The sequence below is a fragment of the Ascidiella aspersa genome, chromosome 6 (assembly GCF_963924565.1).
Source record: "Ascidiella aspersa chromosome 6, kaAscAspe10.2, whole genome shotgun sequence".
NCBI lineage: Eukaryota > Metazoa > Chordata > Ascidiacea > Phlebobranchia > Ascidiidae > Ascidiella > Ascidiella aspersa.
Window position 1 is genome coordinate 18230880 of NC_139452.1, and position 16563 is coordinate 18247442.

At 34.3% G+C, this 16563-nt stretch overlaps 1 protein-coding gene across 4 annotated transcripts in view; it reads left to right on the top strand.

Annotated features, from left to right (window-relative positions):
- Positions 1-3416: 3416 nt before the first annotated feature.
- The window catches only part of LOC146140593 (uncharacterized), a 34303-nt gene continuing 21156 nt past the window's right edge, over positions 3417-16563 (top strand). For all 4 annotated transcript variants that reach the window (XM_083391399.1, XM_083391400.1, XM_083391401.1 and 1 more), the window contains exons 1-5: positions 3417-3570; positions 7531-7699; positions 8176-8350; positions 11292-11331; positions 14987-15084. In XM_083391399.1, the coding sequence (XP_083247525.1) occupies positions 3566-3570; positions 7531-7699; positions 8176-8350; positions 11292-11331; positions 14987-15084 (487 nt within the window). In that variant the 5' untranslated portion in view covers positions 3417-3565. The remainder of the gene's footprint in view (positions 3571-7530; positions 7700-8175; positions 8351-11291; positions 11332-14986; positions 15085-16563) is intronic.

Genomic DNA, 16563 nt, shown 5'->3' on the forward strand with positions numbered 1-16563 from the left:
AACCCCAACGCCTCTGGATAAGCCACTGATTTAGAGGGGCAACTGATTTAACTTTAATCAGAGAACATTACTTTCTGATTTTAAAAGTGATCAATTCAACCTAAACCGGGAAGTAATGTTGACTTTTTTCAAAAAGGCGCCGCATAAAATCTGTTCCACAGTCATTGGATAAGTTTTGCATAATTGGATTTAATTTAAACGCAAGATATGAGACCTGTAGGAGTTGGAAAATATTACAAACTTAAGACATTACCAGAAATCAGTAATATTCTGTTATCTGCCATTCTTCTAAAAATTCTGCCTAAAGTTTGTCTATTGATAAAAGTGATGGCAGGTCAGGCTTCTACAAAATGAAGAAAAAATTCTTGCTGAAATTATTTCTAAGCTAGTGGTTGTCAATCTTTTATGAGGGTGTTGCCCATTTTTAGGCTCTAAACAATTTGATTAACGTTTCAATAAATAACATAACGGAACGGAAGGTCTCTAAGTTTTACTGACGTGGTCCCCTTCGCCAAAGGCCTTGGCTTAGAAACGATATCCAACACTAAACCTTCCTACGCTTCCTCCCTTTCTTCGTTGTTAGATAAACCTTAGGCGTTGTACGGGGGATTTACGTGCCGCTGTACAGGTAGTTTAGTTGATAATCATAGACAACCTAATTATTGATAAGCAAAGAAGACGTTTTAATTCCGAGAGTAAGCAAAGAAGACGTGTAAATTCTTCGGCCGACATAGTCGCCAAGTTGCCAGCATTCTGTACTTATGTTGTACTTGTTGCAGACATGTTCTGTTAAGCACCCTGACCCAAATAATGATATGTGATAAAACAAGATACAATTTATTTAAAACTACTTAAACCACACTGTTTATTGACCAAAGGTTGATTTTATCTGAGGCCTACCTACTCATGTTTGAAGTTTATTTTTAGGTGAAGTACTTTTTTGCTTAATAAAATGCTAATCAAGGTACTTTCACTGATTTAGAATCTTCGCGGAAATCACTATTATTTGTTTACATACGTTTTTTTTCATATTTGTACAAACCAGGAAGCCACCTTATTTCTTTAATGCTTGACCGAAATTATATGTATCAGTATTATTACCCCATCTAAACAGCATACAAACCCTGTATGATTTTACTAGTAAGGATTTAATATATACTCACCAACCTACCAGGCATGTGGGCTCAATTGATAATATTGCGTTTTTTTATATTATGGCAGTGTAACACCTGAAATTGTATGGAGATGAGACGATCAGGGTCCATGGGTCTGGCATCGGCCTTTTTGGTGTTCATGTTGGGGCGCCCTTGTTTGAATGGTGCCGTTAGGGCGCCGTTATTTTGGCACAGAATTGTTTGCCCCTGTTTGGGGTTGTTGATGGGTAATGGGTCATGGTTGAAATTATTAGAGGGGTTAGTGATGTACTTACAGCTGTTTTGACCATTTAGGTCTTATTCCGATGGGTTTAGGACTTATTTTGATTTATACGTTATTATACTATTAGGTATTTAGTTCTATTTTGGTCTTATTCCGAACCGTGTTTTATTCCAGCGTCGATGTTGTTCTTTTTTCTGTCTTATGGCTGGAGTCCTTTATAACCAGGGGCGTATCCAGAAGTCCAAAAAGAGGGAGTCGCGAATTTTCAACTTTTTTTGTCTGATGTTAATGATGTCATAAAGTAGTGACAGATATGACGACATGAAATAGCGATTGCAATGACGTCATAAGTAATATCAGAAACAGCCAATAACGTCCAGCAAAAGCAAACGAATTACAGAGACCGCTTGATTGATTGTTATTAATTGTCGAACACACACTTACTGATCAGCCAACCCGAACGACTAACAAAAGGCGAAAGAGAAAAAAGCGTTTACGGTTGACCAAACAAGAAACGAAAAAGGTGTTTTGCGTTTAATTTTGGTTTCGCATTAGCAAGACACGTGACCCAATTACACTGAAAAAAAACATATAGCTTCGGACGGTGAGTTAAACCCTGACAAAAACGAACAACAAACGATAATGTTACCTACGACAAGGGAGAGGTCTGAACCCCCAACCCCCCCCCTGGATACACCACTGTTTACAACCAACTGTTTTTTAATGGAATATATACTCTGTTTAAATGTATAGAATAGTTGTTCTATAACTATAGAAAATCTGTTCTATAACTATATTCAAATACCACAGGATAACATGCCATTGACGCAATTCATTTTCCCTCAACCACAGCTTGGAATTAGTTGAATTTGCACACATCTGCGGTTAAGATATCACGATAATCGTGACAGAACAACACTTTAGAAAATATCTTTGTTTTTGTATTGCAAGGTGGCAAAATGTGTGTTTAATTTTTGCGTAGTCTAGTGCAGGAAACTGCACTGCTGATAGATGCCATTACCATCACTTTTGTGATGTCATACTTGTTATTTTATGACATTATTAACATCAGAAGGAATATGGGATAATTTTCCCAGTTTAAAATTTAGGGTCCCCACTTTTTTATTTGGATGCCCCTGAGTGTTTGCACTACGTAAAGTGGAATACTCAAGATATACACTGTTTAAGTATAATTGCAAAAGATTCCGAGCTTAACACTTTATTGTACATGTCACCTCCCAAAAGACGATCTTGGGGTCCATTTAACTTTGCTTATTTGGCAGAACATTTATATCAACTTACCCAATCTAACATTTCTTTAAAATAGGGACCCTTTCAACAAAAATCTTTCAATCAGTTGAAAGCATGGCACCAATTTCTAATGCTTTAAAGGACACCTTTAATTAGTAGGCACAATTAAAGTCAATTTTAGAGGGGCACTTTCTATTATTTTGCATTAAGGAGCTTCACCAGTACTTGTTTCGAAAAAAGTTTATTAAGTCCTTAAATGTTTGAATGTGTTGAATTGGTTTGCATATTAAAAGTCCTTAAAACAGAGTTTTTTTTTAAGTTTTTAACTTGTCTTTGAAATAAAATTATGTGTGCAGCCTTTTTTGTTTTTGAAACATTTTTGCTGATTATAGCATTTATACTGTTTTGTCTCTAATTATAAAAAAAACGTGTTAAGTGATTAAATTTTAGATTCTTAAAAACCTACAAAGTTGATTTAACAAGTCTCAGAATGTCTTTGTATTTATTTCATAAAAATGTGTGGCAAGTGGCAACCATTACCAATTTGATTTGTCACGATAGGCCCTTAAGCCTAGGGCATAATATGATAGTAACTCCTCATTAATGTAGTGAATTTATTATTTTAAATTTAAAAACTACTAATAAAAATACCTCAATGGTATTTTACTTAAAAAGTTTACTTTAAAACGTCTAAAAAACTTTTATCAACAAAACTTTTGTGACCAATAAGTGGTATTTATATTACTAACTGTACTTGTTGTTGTTAAATTACTTTTCATTGTAGATTTGCTTATTCAGTTAATACTTTTTGTTTAGAATTTACTGTAATGTTGGAAACAATTCATCTGTTTAATGCGACAGTGACACACTAAATTTTACTGGACACACTTACTTGTGCTTGTTGTTTTACTTTTTGCAATCTCTAGAAAATTTCAATATGAGGTAAGCCTTAATAATATTAAATTAAAAATTGATATATTTTATGTGTACTACATTGAACCAAGATTGCTCAAGTGTAATCCAATTAATTCCTCATTTTAGAAAGGTTTGAGGAATTAACTAAAAAAAAAACACATTGCCGTTTCAAGGATTTGTTTTGCTATTAAGTGAAAATGGTTATATTAGTTGAGTAATTCCCAATATCATAATTTCAGTGGACCAATAGTAACAAACTGGGAAATCATGAACCTGAATCCAAGTTATCTGACAAAAAAAATGTGCGAAATCAATAGCAGTACCATCCCTAGAACCAGTAGCGTATCCAAGGGGGTGGGGGTTGGCTGTCCGGACCCCCCTTTTCGCAAAAATATATTATTGTTTTGTCAGTATTTTACTCACCACCTGAAGCAGCAATGTTTCTAATGTAATTAGGTCACGCTTCTTAAGCTGATGATAAACCAAAATAAAACACAAAAGTGTTTTTCGTTTCTTGTTTGATCAACTGTAAACGCAGGAGATTTTTTCTCTTTTGCCTTTCGTTATTCGTTCAAGTTGGCTGATTAGCAAGGATGTGTTAAAAAATTGACAATGCAAAGTCAAACCTTTTTTACTTTTTATTGTTAAAAACATTAGGTAAGGCGTTGCTAATGTTCCCTAACTGTTTGTGCAAATATCTTATGTTGGTGTAACAACAACATTATTGTTAACTGAACTAGAATCTCTTAAGAAGTGGTTAACTATGATTTCAAAGTGGCCTTTTTTATGTAATAATTGTTACTGCAAAAAGCATATCCTAAGACCCTGTGTTTAGTGTGTATTTGACACAACTTATTTTCCCTCAACCGCAGCTTGTGTTTTAGCTGATTCGGCACACTTCACTGCGTAGATGTTGCGCTAATCGTGGCATAATCTTCGTTTAGTATTGCAGGTGGCGAAAGACATACTTGCAATTTAGTGGGTCTGTACAAGAAACTTAGGAAACTGCACTGCTGATAGTCCAAACACGATTCTACCAAAATTAATCACACATAATTCACCGTCTTGGTTTAGTTTTTTCTCCTGAAGTTAACGATTGCATACTAAGCGGTTTTAACGCACCAGTTAGCTTTGGGCCTTAAAGGTTTGCTTTGCTAATTTATTTTTTTGAAACATCATTACAAATCACTGTTTTCCGTCACTAGTTTATGACATCATTATTCATTAATGATGGACGGAAAATAGGGAAATTCCCTAAGTTTAAAATTCGAGCCCCCCTTTTTGATTTTCTGAATACGCCCCGCCAAGAACTGAATTAAAAGTGTCCAAAAGTTCTTATTTTAAGATCCAGAGTAGTCACATCGATAAAAATAACAGCTTAATAATTTTAGTTGTTTTGAAATTTGTTTAACTAACCATGTTTATACAATTGAAGAATAATTGGTTTTTCCATTTTCTGATAATTCAAATTAACTGATGGCGCGTTAAACTGAAATTTTATCATGATACAGGGTTGGGCTTAAGCACTCGCCCGCTCGCCAATGCGACTGCAAATTGCTCCTGGCGAGTGCTGATTGACACTCACTCGCCTGACTGGCGAGTGGCTTCGGCGAGAAATTTAATTAGTTGGTATAGGACAACTTGTGTTAAGCACCACTACTAAGCGAAATATTACTTAGCGCCAGTTATTTCCTTAAACACCAAGACGCAAATACATTTAACACTACACAAATAATAAGGTTAATCGAAGTCACGTTCGAAGCTCGTAATAAAGACTCTTTGTCCCGTTTTAAACAAAAATTGTTACCGGCAAACAATCAAAGACGTCATCTTTTGTCGCCTACTTGTGTAACTACAGCCGAGAATTGGCAATTAGTCTACGAAACCAATGTAACCATGTGTTGCGGTCTTTTAAGTTAATAGCGGTCAACCAAGACAAAGCTTAAAAAATAATATTTTTTTATGGGAATTATGTTAAGATTAGGGATGTTCAAAGTAGAATACCAAGGTATACTAGAATAATAGGTTTCGAATCTAGAATAACGAATCCAGAATAGCGAATCCTAGTATATTTTTATTAAATTACTTAACCTCGATTTTGTTTGGGGAATGAATTAAACTTTTTCTACCCTACAGGGCCCATATTCACAGCAATAAATCTCCCAAAATATTTGCTAACATGTGTACATTATAATAAAAAATGTTTTACATTCTTAACAACTGTCATTTGAAGCAGTTGTGTGAACTGTAATACATGTCCACTGTCCAGGTTGTTGCCAAAACTTATATTTTTGCCAATAGTGAGTACAATGCAACACTGCACACAGAACTCTTTCGCAATTCGGCACAGTTTTTAAAACCATTGTTGGGTCTTAGTGCTTCTTTTTTGACTAATTGATCTGTTATGCAGTCAAATAATGTACTGTAAAGAATACAAAGTTACTATTGACATAACGAATACTTGACAATTTACGCTGTGCATAACTGCATAACCTCGCTGAATATTGGCCTAAAGTAACCCTATAGCGCTTTTTCTCGCTTGATTGACACTTAATTATTAGACAAACGTTATCGCCAGACGCAAAGTAATTGGTCGCCCGAAAAAACGCTGACACTGCACTACCCGGTTACATTTAAAGCAAGCACTATAAATTGGTCGCCGCAGCGACATGACAACTTATCACACGCGTTTGTACAATTAGGCGCAACAATCGGCGGTAAAACATTAAATTATATCGGTTCCAATTACCCGAAATAAACGACAGAATTGGATTCGATATTCTACTTTGAGCATCCCTAATGATAACCCAAGAAATGACCGCGCTAGGACTAGGGATGTTCAAAGTAGAATATGGAATCCTTGGATTCGAATCCAGATGGGATTTGAATCCAATTCTGCCGTTTATTTCGGGTAATTGGAACCGATATAATTTAATGTTTTACCGCCGATTGTCGCGCCTAATTGTACAAACGCGACCAATTTATAATGCTTGCTTTAAATGTAACCTGGTAGTGCAGCGTCAGCGTTTTTTTGGGCGACCAATTACTTCGCGTCTCGCGATAACGTTCGCCTAATAATTAAGTGTCAATCAAGCATTATTGGGCGAGCGACTTACGTGTAATTTCAGGTAGGGAGTTCCCAATTTCCCTAAATGCGTTAAGTTGCAAACGTAACATTACGTTGTAAGAGGTGCTGGCTGCCAACCAAATGCGCTATAGGGTTACTTAAGGTTAACTTTAGGCCAATATTCAGCGAGGTTATACAGTAATGCACAGCGTAATTGTCAATTATTCGTTATGTCAATAGTAACTTATTCTTTGCAGTACATTATTTGACTGCATAACAGATCATTTTAGTCAAAAAAAAAAAAAAAGCACAAAAACTAAACAATGCTTTAAAAACAGAACCGAATTGCTAAAGAGTTCTGTGTTCAGTGTTACATTGTACTCACTATTGGCAAAAATATAAGTTTTGGCAACAACCTGGACAGTGGACATATTACAGTTTACACAACTGCTTCAAATGACAGTTGCTAAGAATGTTAAACATATGGGGGATTTTTCTTATTATGATGTACACATGTTAGCAAAAAATCCCTTCCCCAAACAAAATCGAGGTTAAATAATTTAATAAAATTATACTAGGATTCGATATTCTGGATTCGTTATTCTAGATTCGAAACCTATTATTCTAGAATACCTTGGTATTCTACTTTGAACATCCCTAGCTAGGACCTAAATTTGCAGACGGCGTGCCAACAAATTTGGCGGGTGTTATTTTGTCCTAGCGAGTGCTAATTGATAGCCGCTCGCCAGGCTGGCGAGTGTAAATTGTTGCTTAGGAACAACCCTGTGATACAAAGTGCCTGATTGTAACACAAAACAATAAAACATCTAATTTGCATTTAATGAACATTAAATTTCAGTTTGAATATGGATTAGAGGGGTAGGCTTTAATCATGAACATTTTTGTTGTTATATCATTAGTGAAAAGCCACTATGTAAGCTGTGCAAGGCTTCTGTGATGATATATGATGATAATGAAAAAAAGTGGAAGAATGCTGGAAAATCAAGTGGACTTTCTGGTGCTTGTGTGTATCACCAAACAAAAGATAACTCCTTCAGGGTAGTTGCCAGAAAAGAACAAGATGGAGAAGTAATTTTTTTTATGTTGGTGGGAATCCAAAAATAATTGAAACACTGTTGTAAAATACTAATTAAAACCTTATATATAAACAATGGTGGAAATAACGGCCCAAATAGACATAAAAAGCGACAAAATAGTAGGACAGTACGTCACATCAAAAACTGTCCTACTATTGTTTCTTTGCTTGTAAATATATTGTATGTTGTAGTTGTTATGCACCTGTTTCGTCAGACGCACACTCGCAGGTGGCTTACACCTCGCTTCTGTGCACCTTTTTATCTATCATTTTTGCGACGCTTGTTTCGCACCTTTTTATCATTCCTTTGTGCGACTAAAGTGTATATAAACGGGTGTAACTGATGTGGCCTTCATCGTTTTACAAAGTTATGCATCAACTAGCACAACTAAACAAACCTTGAGATGGTTAGGTTTACACTGTTTAAAAATATTCCCTTAAAGAGTGAATGTTTTATATTTACATGTAGGTTGTGATAAACTGTGCTGTGCTTGCCCAATTGAAGTACAACCGAGCTACTCCAACATTTCATCAATGGCGGGATGGCGTTCGGACTGTTTATGGACTGAACTTCTCAACTCCAGATGACGCCAATGCGTTTGCCGGTGCTATGGAAAATGCTTTGGATATGTTGAAGAACCCAGGTAACTTGCGCTTTTTATTAGTTTGTTTAAATCATAGACGCTGATTTTGGGGTGATCACCAACAATCTTCACAAGAATGCCAAAATTTTACACAGTTTGCCAAAAATTTTTGAAAATAAATCAGATGAATTATTATCTAGCCGTCATGATTCTATATAAAAAAGAATGTTGCAATTAACATGTAACCAAAACTATTTTAATGGATTATGTAAAATCTTGGCAAAAACCTTAAGAGTGCAAAAAATGTTGTTTCATAGGGCATAACATTTTTACTTATGACTAAACGTTGTACAGAGTGGCGCTTTTGTGGCGATCGCAAGCAGTTTCTCAATGAGCAGAAAACTAGTGGCTAGCGTTAAGCCGGTCAATCGCTCGCCGCCGCAGGCCGCTTTATTGAACATTTTTATTAGCCTCAATCTCGAAATAAAGCGCTCGCTGTCACAGTTGTAACAGGCAGAGTGATTGCACGCTTCTAAATATCCCATTTATCCGTCTGACGTTATTGAGGTCATAAAATAGAGACCGTGTGACATCATAAAATAGCGTTAATGACGTCATAAATATTAAAATAATATTTAGAAATAGACAACCCAATTACGTTAAAAACATTGCCGCTTCGGCAGTAAGTTAAACCCTGACAAAACATACAAAACGATAATGTCACTCAGAATTTTGCCAGCCTTCTAGCAACAAGCATTTTTGCCTAAATTCTTTTAATTTTTCGCTTCCCTAAGTTAAATGATGTGTTTGCCTATAACAGTGGTTCTCAACCGGGGTCCATTTCAAATGCTCATGGTGCCAAGAGTTATTTGAGAGTCTTTGAGAATCTCATTTTTACTAACTCTTACAAGTTTTTGTGTAAGATTATAGGGGAATAAATCCATTTATAACTTCCTACATTGTGTAGAGCAGGGTTTCCCAAACTGTGGTCCGCGACGATGTGACAAGAAATGAAAAAGTCACACATATACGTTGTACAGTACGTACCCTTTCAAAAATGACAGTTATTCACAACTAAATTATTTGCGAATGCTTTTGCTATCCAGTATCCTAAATCTTACTGATTGCAGCTTTGTTGTAGTAAAAAAGTTGTTAACAAAAAATTCTCGTATTTTTTTTTTGCTTTGTATTGCAGTCCGCAAAAAAACAGATTAACCATAGTGGTCCATGGTCGAAAAAAGTTTGGGAAACCCTGGTGTAGAGTTTATGTGTGTTGTTCCAGTTTTGTTTATTGTGACATTCTAGTGATTTATCTAAGGGAAAATATTGTAGGGATGCCGCAATCTACTTATCATTTCTGAGGGGTGCCGCAAGCCATAAAAGGTTGAGAACCACTGGCCTAACAAATGTATCAATTTGCCATGTTTAGGTGATAAACATTGCTGTTAAAAAGTAAATTAGTTAACAAAAAGTTGCGCCTAAGGCACAAAATTTTTTGTGACTTAAACAAATATTACATAAGGGACATGCTAAAGTACGAATTGGGGCCTGGGGGTGCACAAGTCTGTTTTCTTATTCTAACACTTTTACATAGATCAGCTGTTTTGGGTAGAACTTGTGTGCAAACGCGCAGTGCAAAAGCAGATTAAAAAACGCGAAAAAATTTTTTTGTTTAAATTGTGAGAATTTTTTAATACATGTTGCTTGAAATAATGATATTTATATTTAAATTTAATATAAATTGTTTACCGAGGTTAGAGTCACAGCATTAATAGTATGATTAGTGGTTATAAGGGTTGAATAGATTTGCTTAAAACAGAGACAGAATCATAGCAAAACAAGGCGAAAGTTAGCACGAAGCGCGGAAATTTTGCGTTTACGTAACTAAAATACCCAAATATAAATTCAAGGCTTCGACGGACCTAGTCCTTGTTGTGCCCATGGGAATGTCATACTCATATACCTGTCTATTTAACAAGAATGGCGACTAAAACAACATGCTTCCCACTTCCGTTACTTTTTAAGAATGGCACAACCAAACTAATGCCTAATTCCTTCCAACTGTAGTGTGTAATGTTTCTACATATTCTGCATTTCAAAAATATATATGATGAAGTATGTGTAGAAACAACAAGTTTTTTTTAAGAGAAATAGATCTTTAAAAAAAATAAGTTTTTCGGTATTCTGGCTCATTCTTTGGCCAACATAGTCACTAAGTCGCCAGCATTCTGCCATACTGATGTCACTTACAAAAGGGCGGGTTGTCCGAATCCCCAAATCTGCCCCCTTCTAAATGTGCCACTGAAAGTAACACCTAATAAGTATAAAACACGCACAGAAGTGGCATCTAATTGACTGGTATGGTAGAAATTAATGCAATTATGTGCGTAACTATAAAAATCGAATCAAATTCTCAGTCTTCAGAAACCAAAACTCAAAAAATTTTGCCAAATTTATAAAAAAAACTTTTGGCAGCCATATTTAAAAATAGGCTTTTTGACAGTTTTTTAGTTTAAAAAGTTAAAACTTCGGTTAATTACATTTTTATGCAAAATTCCTTATTTTGTGTATAAACTTTGATTGAAGCTGAATATCATAAACCAAACTTTGTTAAATCAATCAGGTTAGATTACCTTTTTTATAAATAAATTTAATGAAGAACTATGCTTTTAATTTGAATTGCTTATATTTGTTTTACATATACTTTACCAATTTAAAATTATAAAAGCACAACAATGCTTTCCATTTTTTTACTATTAAGAGGCCACTTGCTAAGCATTTAATATATTAATACTTAAAAATTTTACTTTACATTTAAAAAAGATTTGCTACTGTTAGCCTACATACCTTTAAATTAAAGAATATCACTTGTCATAGATATGTAGTAACCTTTAAATATTTAAATCATGCATAATTTGCACCAAACATTTATTGTCTTACAAGAGTGTATATTTATGTTACATTTTTATGATTGTGCTAATTCTGTATATTTTTTATGTAGTTCCAAGTGGCCCATCACAAGCTGAGATAGAGGCAAAAAGGTATTTATGATTGTTTAAGACAGACAAATCTTCATCAAACAGGAGTATGCATACCCTTGGGACAGGACAATGTTTTAATTGGTCTGCAAAATAGATTTTAAATTAATTGACTGATGAACTATATTAGGCTGATCATATCCTTCTTATTCATTTTTTTTTATAAAAATGTAAGCATATTTGCGTTTTATTATGTGAGTTAAAGATCTACTGTTATATTTTTAGGCCCCTGTGCCTTTTACTCAACTTCTACTTTTTAATAATTTAAATCACAATGGAAAAAGTCTGGTATGTTTTTTAAATTATACCAAAAAATACACACAGGCTCCACAAGGTTGTGTAAAAATTATGTATCACATTGAGGTACCTAGTAGGGTGGAGTGAAAAATCATTTTTCTTCCAAATCAAAATTGAGGGGGTCTAAAAAGCTGACAAAACATCTAAAACCGTCAAAAAAATTGGATTTGGGAAATTACCTCCTTAACCGACTTGGCTACCTCTCCCCAAAGGTCACGCAAGGGTCAAAATAGCCAAATCGGTCGCAACTATTTTATTTGATGTGCTAGAGAAATTTACGAAAAACTAAATTTTGTCTAAAATTTTCAAATTTTTCATTTTTATCTAAAAAAATTTTGAAATGATGAAGAAATGTGGCATTGAAAATCTAAATATACTGCATACATTACACATTGATAACCATCCAATCACAATACTGATATTGGACACTATAATGTTCTTAAACAAATTGGTTCTTTGTATGGAAATATGGCATGAGTGTTCTCTATTTAAGTTTTTGCCGATTCAGCCTCGTCTTGCAAATGCAGCAACAGATGATGGAGCTTCTGTTATTAGCTTGACATGACGCTTGAATGCTTGATTGAGACAAGGGTGGCCTAATCTGAGAGATGTTTTTGTTATTGCTTTAATATCAAAGTCATGGAGAGTTTTGATGACAAGAGGTTGCTGTATATCCATTGATTTCCATGAAATCATCTGTTGGTATGACTTCGTCTTCACGTTTATTTTGCAATGATAAAACTTGGAAGACCATGATCAGTGTTAGTGTCATCTGATTTGGACTCGTTTTCTGGTTCAATAACATTACCTGTACCTTCAAAATCCTCATCGACAGTCATCTTGAAACTGCCTGGACTACCCCGAATAGCTTGTATTTGGCTGACACCAGGGTGACGACTGTTTTGCTGTCCTTCCTCAACATCCCCACAAGGATGTGATTTCGGCATGGGCAAAAGGCATTTATTTGCAATACTCCAAGCTATATGTCTCTAACTTGTTAATTTGGAAATCGTTCTGCACCTATCATATTTTAAAACGGTCCAATCTGCCAGTCTATGTGAATAACAATGGCATTTAGAATCTAAAGATATCATGCTTTAGAAAAAAAACATTTTCTATGTTAATTACTCTTGCAGAATTCTGTAAAAAATGTTTAGTTTTCTGGCTGACTTCGAAATTAAAAAGATGTGTAACGTAACTGATGGATCTAAAAATATTTTCATTATGATCGGTCGTGCACAACAATTTCCAAATAAACGAGTCACATATCGCGGCAAGTATTGCAACATATCGCTGAGGGTATTGCAAACCAATGCCTTTTTGCTCGTAACATAACCGAAAACAGCCTTGAAGGGATGTTGAGGATGGTCAGCAAAACAGTCGTCACCTTGGTGTCAGCCAAATACAAGCTATTCGGGGTAGTCTAGGCAGTTTCAAGATGACTGTCGATGAGGATTTTGAAGGTACAGGTAATGTTATGGAACCAGAAAATGAGTCCAAATCAGATGACACTAACACTGGTCATGGTCTTCCACGTTTTATCATTGCAAAATAAACGTAAAGACGAAGTCATACCAACAGATGATTTCATGGAGTTCAATGAAAAGGAGTTCAACCGTTACAGCAACCTCCTGTCATCAAAACTCTCCATGACTTTGATATTAAAGCCTTAACAAAAACATCTCTCAGATGTCTCAATCAAGCAGTCAAGGGTCATGTCAAGCTAATAACAGAAGCTCCATCTTCTGTTGCTGGATTTGCAAGACGAGGCTGATTCGGCAAAAAAATTAATTCGGGGAAACTCGTGTCATATTTCCATACAAAGAACCAATTTGTTTAAGAACAGTATAGTGTCCAATATCGGTATTGTGATTGGATGGTTATTAATGTGTAATGTATGCAGTATATTTAGATTTTTAGTGCAACATTTCTTAATCCTTTCAAATTTTTTTTAGATAAAATTGAAAAATTTGAAAATTTTTGACAAAATTTAGTTTTTTGTAAATTTTATGGATTTCTGCTCCTTTTAGAAGAAACAATTCTATTATGTTGGATAGAAATATGTATGTTCTGCATCTTTTGAGCCACTAACCAACTCTCTAGCACATCAAATAAAATAGTTACAGCCGATTTGGCTATTTTGACTCCTGCATGACCTTTGGGGGAAGGTAGCCAAGTCGGTTAAGGAGGTAATTTCCCAAATCCAATTTTTTTGACGGTTTTAGATATTTTGTCAGCATTTTAGACACCCTCAATTTTGATTTGGAAGAAAAATTATTTTTCACTCCACCCTAACCTAGTGTGATGTTCTGAAAGGGGGGTGTCAAACAATCAGCAAACCAAAACAACTAAGTGGTGTTGTGAGAAACCTGCAATGGTTGTGAACGTAGATCAGAAAATGTAAATGTTTCAAATATTCTAGACACTGAAAACGCTGATTATTAGTTTCATGTGGCTCTGCAATATCATTTGTTTGATGCAAGAAAAATGGAACATTGTTAGTGGACTATCCAAGTATAAATACCCGATTTACAAAGTTTTTTTAGCTACCCTGTATTTGAACCAATGAATATAACTGGATATTACAGTCAGCATTTTTACATATTTGCCACTCACCTAAATTGTGTTGTATGCCCTTATATTGCAGATGCTGAGCAGAACAAAGGCAAGGCTATTTTACATGGCTTAGTTTGCTAATAGCCTGTAAAGTTACATTTTACTGGTGTTATCATCAATCTTAAAATTATATCATATGACACTAAAATCGAATTGGTTTTAATATTCCACATTCAGTGCAGAAGTAACTTCATTTTATTTTCATACTTAGAGTTTAACACCAAAAAATTGTATTTGTATTTAAATATTGTTGAAAATGAATAAAGAGTTATTCGAAACGTTCAAGATGATACCTACTTCTGTATGGGCTTTGATATTTATCACATCTTACTACAACCTCCAACCATTATGCTCCAAAATATTTAAATATTGATTTGCTATTGAATTAATAACATAAATTTAGCATTTTTTAATTATTTAAGCAGCAGACTATGACTTGATTTAAAAATTGAGTTGAAAACATTGTCATGCAACAATACAAACACAAAAACTCAAAGGATAAGTAAAGTTGTTTGTTTAAAACATTTTTTTGGTTGTAAAAACTTTATAAATTAATTGTCTCTCACCTTTTAATGTGTCACAAAATGGATAACGCGTTGGATTGCGAAAGGGGACAAAATGTTGTTGGTTTAAATAACAGAAATCTTTATATGTTTGTGGATAAAAGTGGTTTAGTTACAACTACAAGACAGCATATGCACTTAAACTGCTGTAAATAAATAGTGCTTTACTTCCTTTACTTCAGAAGAGAGGAGCAACAAAGAAAGGAACAACAAGAAAGAGAAAGAAAAGAAAAAGAGCGGCAGGAAAGGGAACGACTTGAAAGGGAAAGGGCTGCTGCAGGTATGTTTTTGTTTATAGCCACTAATAGTCAATATATATACTTTTCATTCCTTTTTAGCGAAAAAATCTAAGTCGGAAAACAACAATCTTGACTTTTCTAAAGCTAGTATTTTAGTAAAGCAATGGTCATATACCTTATCTGTGTTACCTTAATGCTTACAACTTGAACACTTTTGTGGTTTTGCCACATATCTTAAACACAAAAACCTTTACTATATATTTTAGACCAAATATTCTTATTTATTTATTATGACCAGCATTTTTTTATAATACTTTCATACAATCGATATAACAACCGGCATTGTCAAAGTTAATAGTTTTTACCAGTTTTAATAGTATTTTGCCCTAAATTTGATATGAAACAAATGCAACTTAGTATACTTGCATTTTCCCAGCAGTAAACAGTAATTATAATAGTGTGGTTTTGACCTCAGCCCAAATTTTGTGTTCTTAGCTAAAATTTAAAAAGCCATTAAGCTGTGGCCTCTATCTCTATCAGACATTATGTTGGTTATTGTTGTTTTGCATTGTGCTAATTGAAAAACATGCAGCCTATATGCTAAAATAGTAACTAGGTACCTAATCGTCTCTATACTATTGGCAGTTGATTTTACTGAAAGGTGGTTTTGATTTAATAAATACTTACTAAATATTTGTAAAATAAATAAGGTTTTATTCATAAGTTATATATTTATGCCTGAAAAAAAAGCATGTCGATACCAATGTAACTATTTATATGTCAACGCATGCCAAATAATGCAATTTAAATGTCAAAAATATCAATTTTTTTTGTTTTTAAGAAAAAGCTATATATAATATTTTCATAGGAAATTTTGGCAAATATACTGACTAGGAAGGTTCAAAGTTGAATCCAAAGGTATTCCAAAACTAATAGAATTCAAATCTAGAATAACCGACTTTTGGGGTCAATTAACCATAATATAGATTAAACTACAAATGGTTAACATTCTTTACTGCATTCTGCCATTTAAAGCAGTTGTTTAAATTGTGATGGCTAACTACGCAAAAAAGCAACACAATGTGATCTGTTAAGTTAGGCAGTCAAATAATACTTTTGAGAAAATTGCAGACCTCGTACGAAATTGTACTTTGATACACCAAGGCTGGCAAAATCTTGCCAGCCTGCTGGTGAAGAGAATTTTTGTCAAAAATTCTTTGGTTTTTAGTCGCGCCCGTAAAGTTAAGTGCGGCACTTGCCCAAGCAATGTATTAATCTTGCTAATTTTGACGACAAACAAGGTTGTGTAAATTAGGTAAGTAAAAGTTGCACCGAAGGCCCAAATATTTTTGTGATGTTAACAAATACCTGAGGGGCATGCTAAAGTACAACTGGGGAAACACTGTTACATAGATAAGCTGTTTTTGGCGATCTTGTGTGCAAACATGCTGCTCAAAACCAGATTTAAAAGCACAAAAAAAATATCGGTTGAATTGAGAAAAAAATTTGTAATATTTATT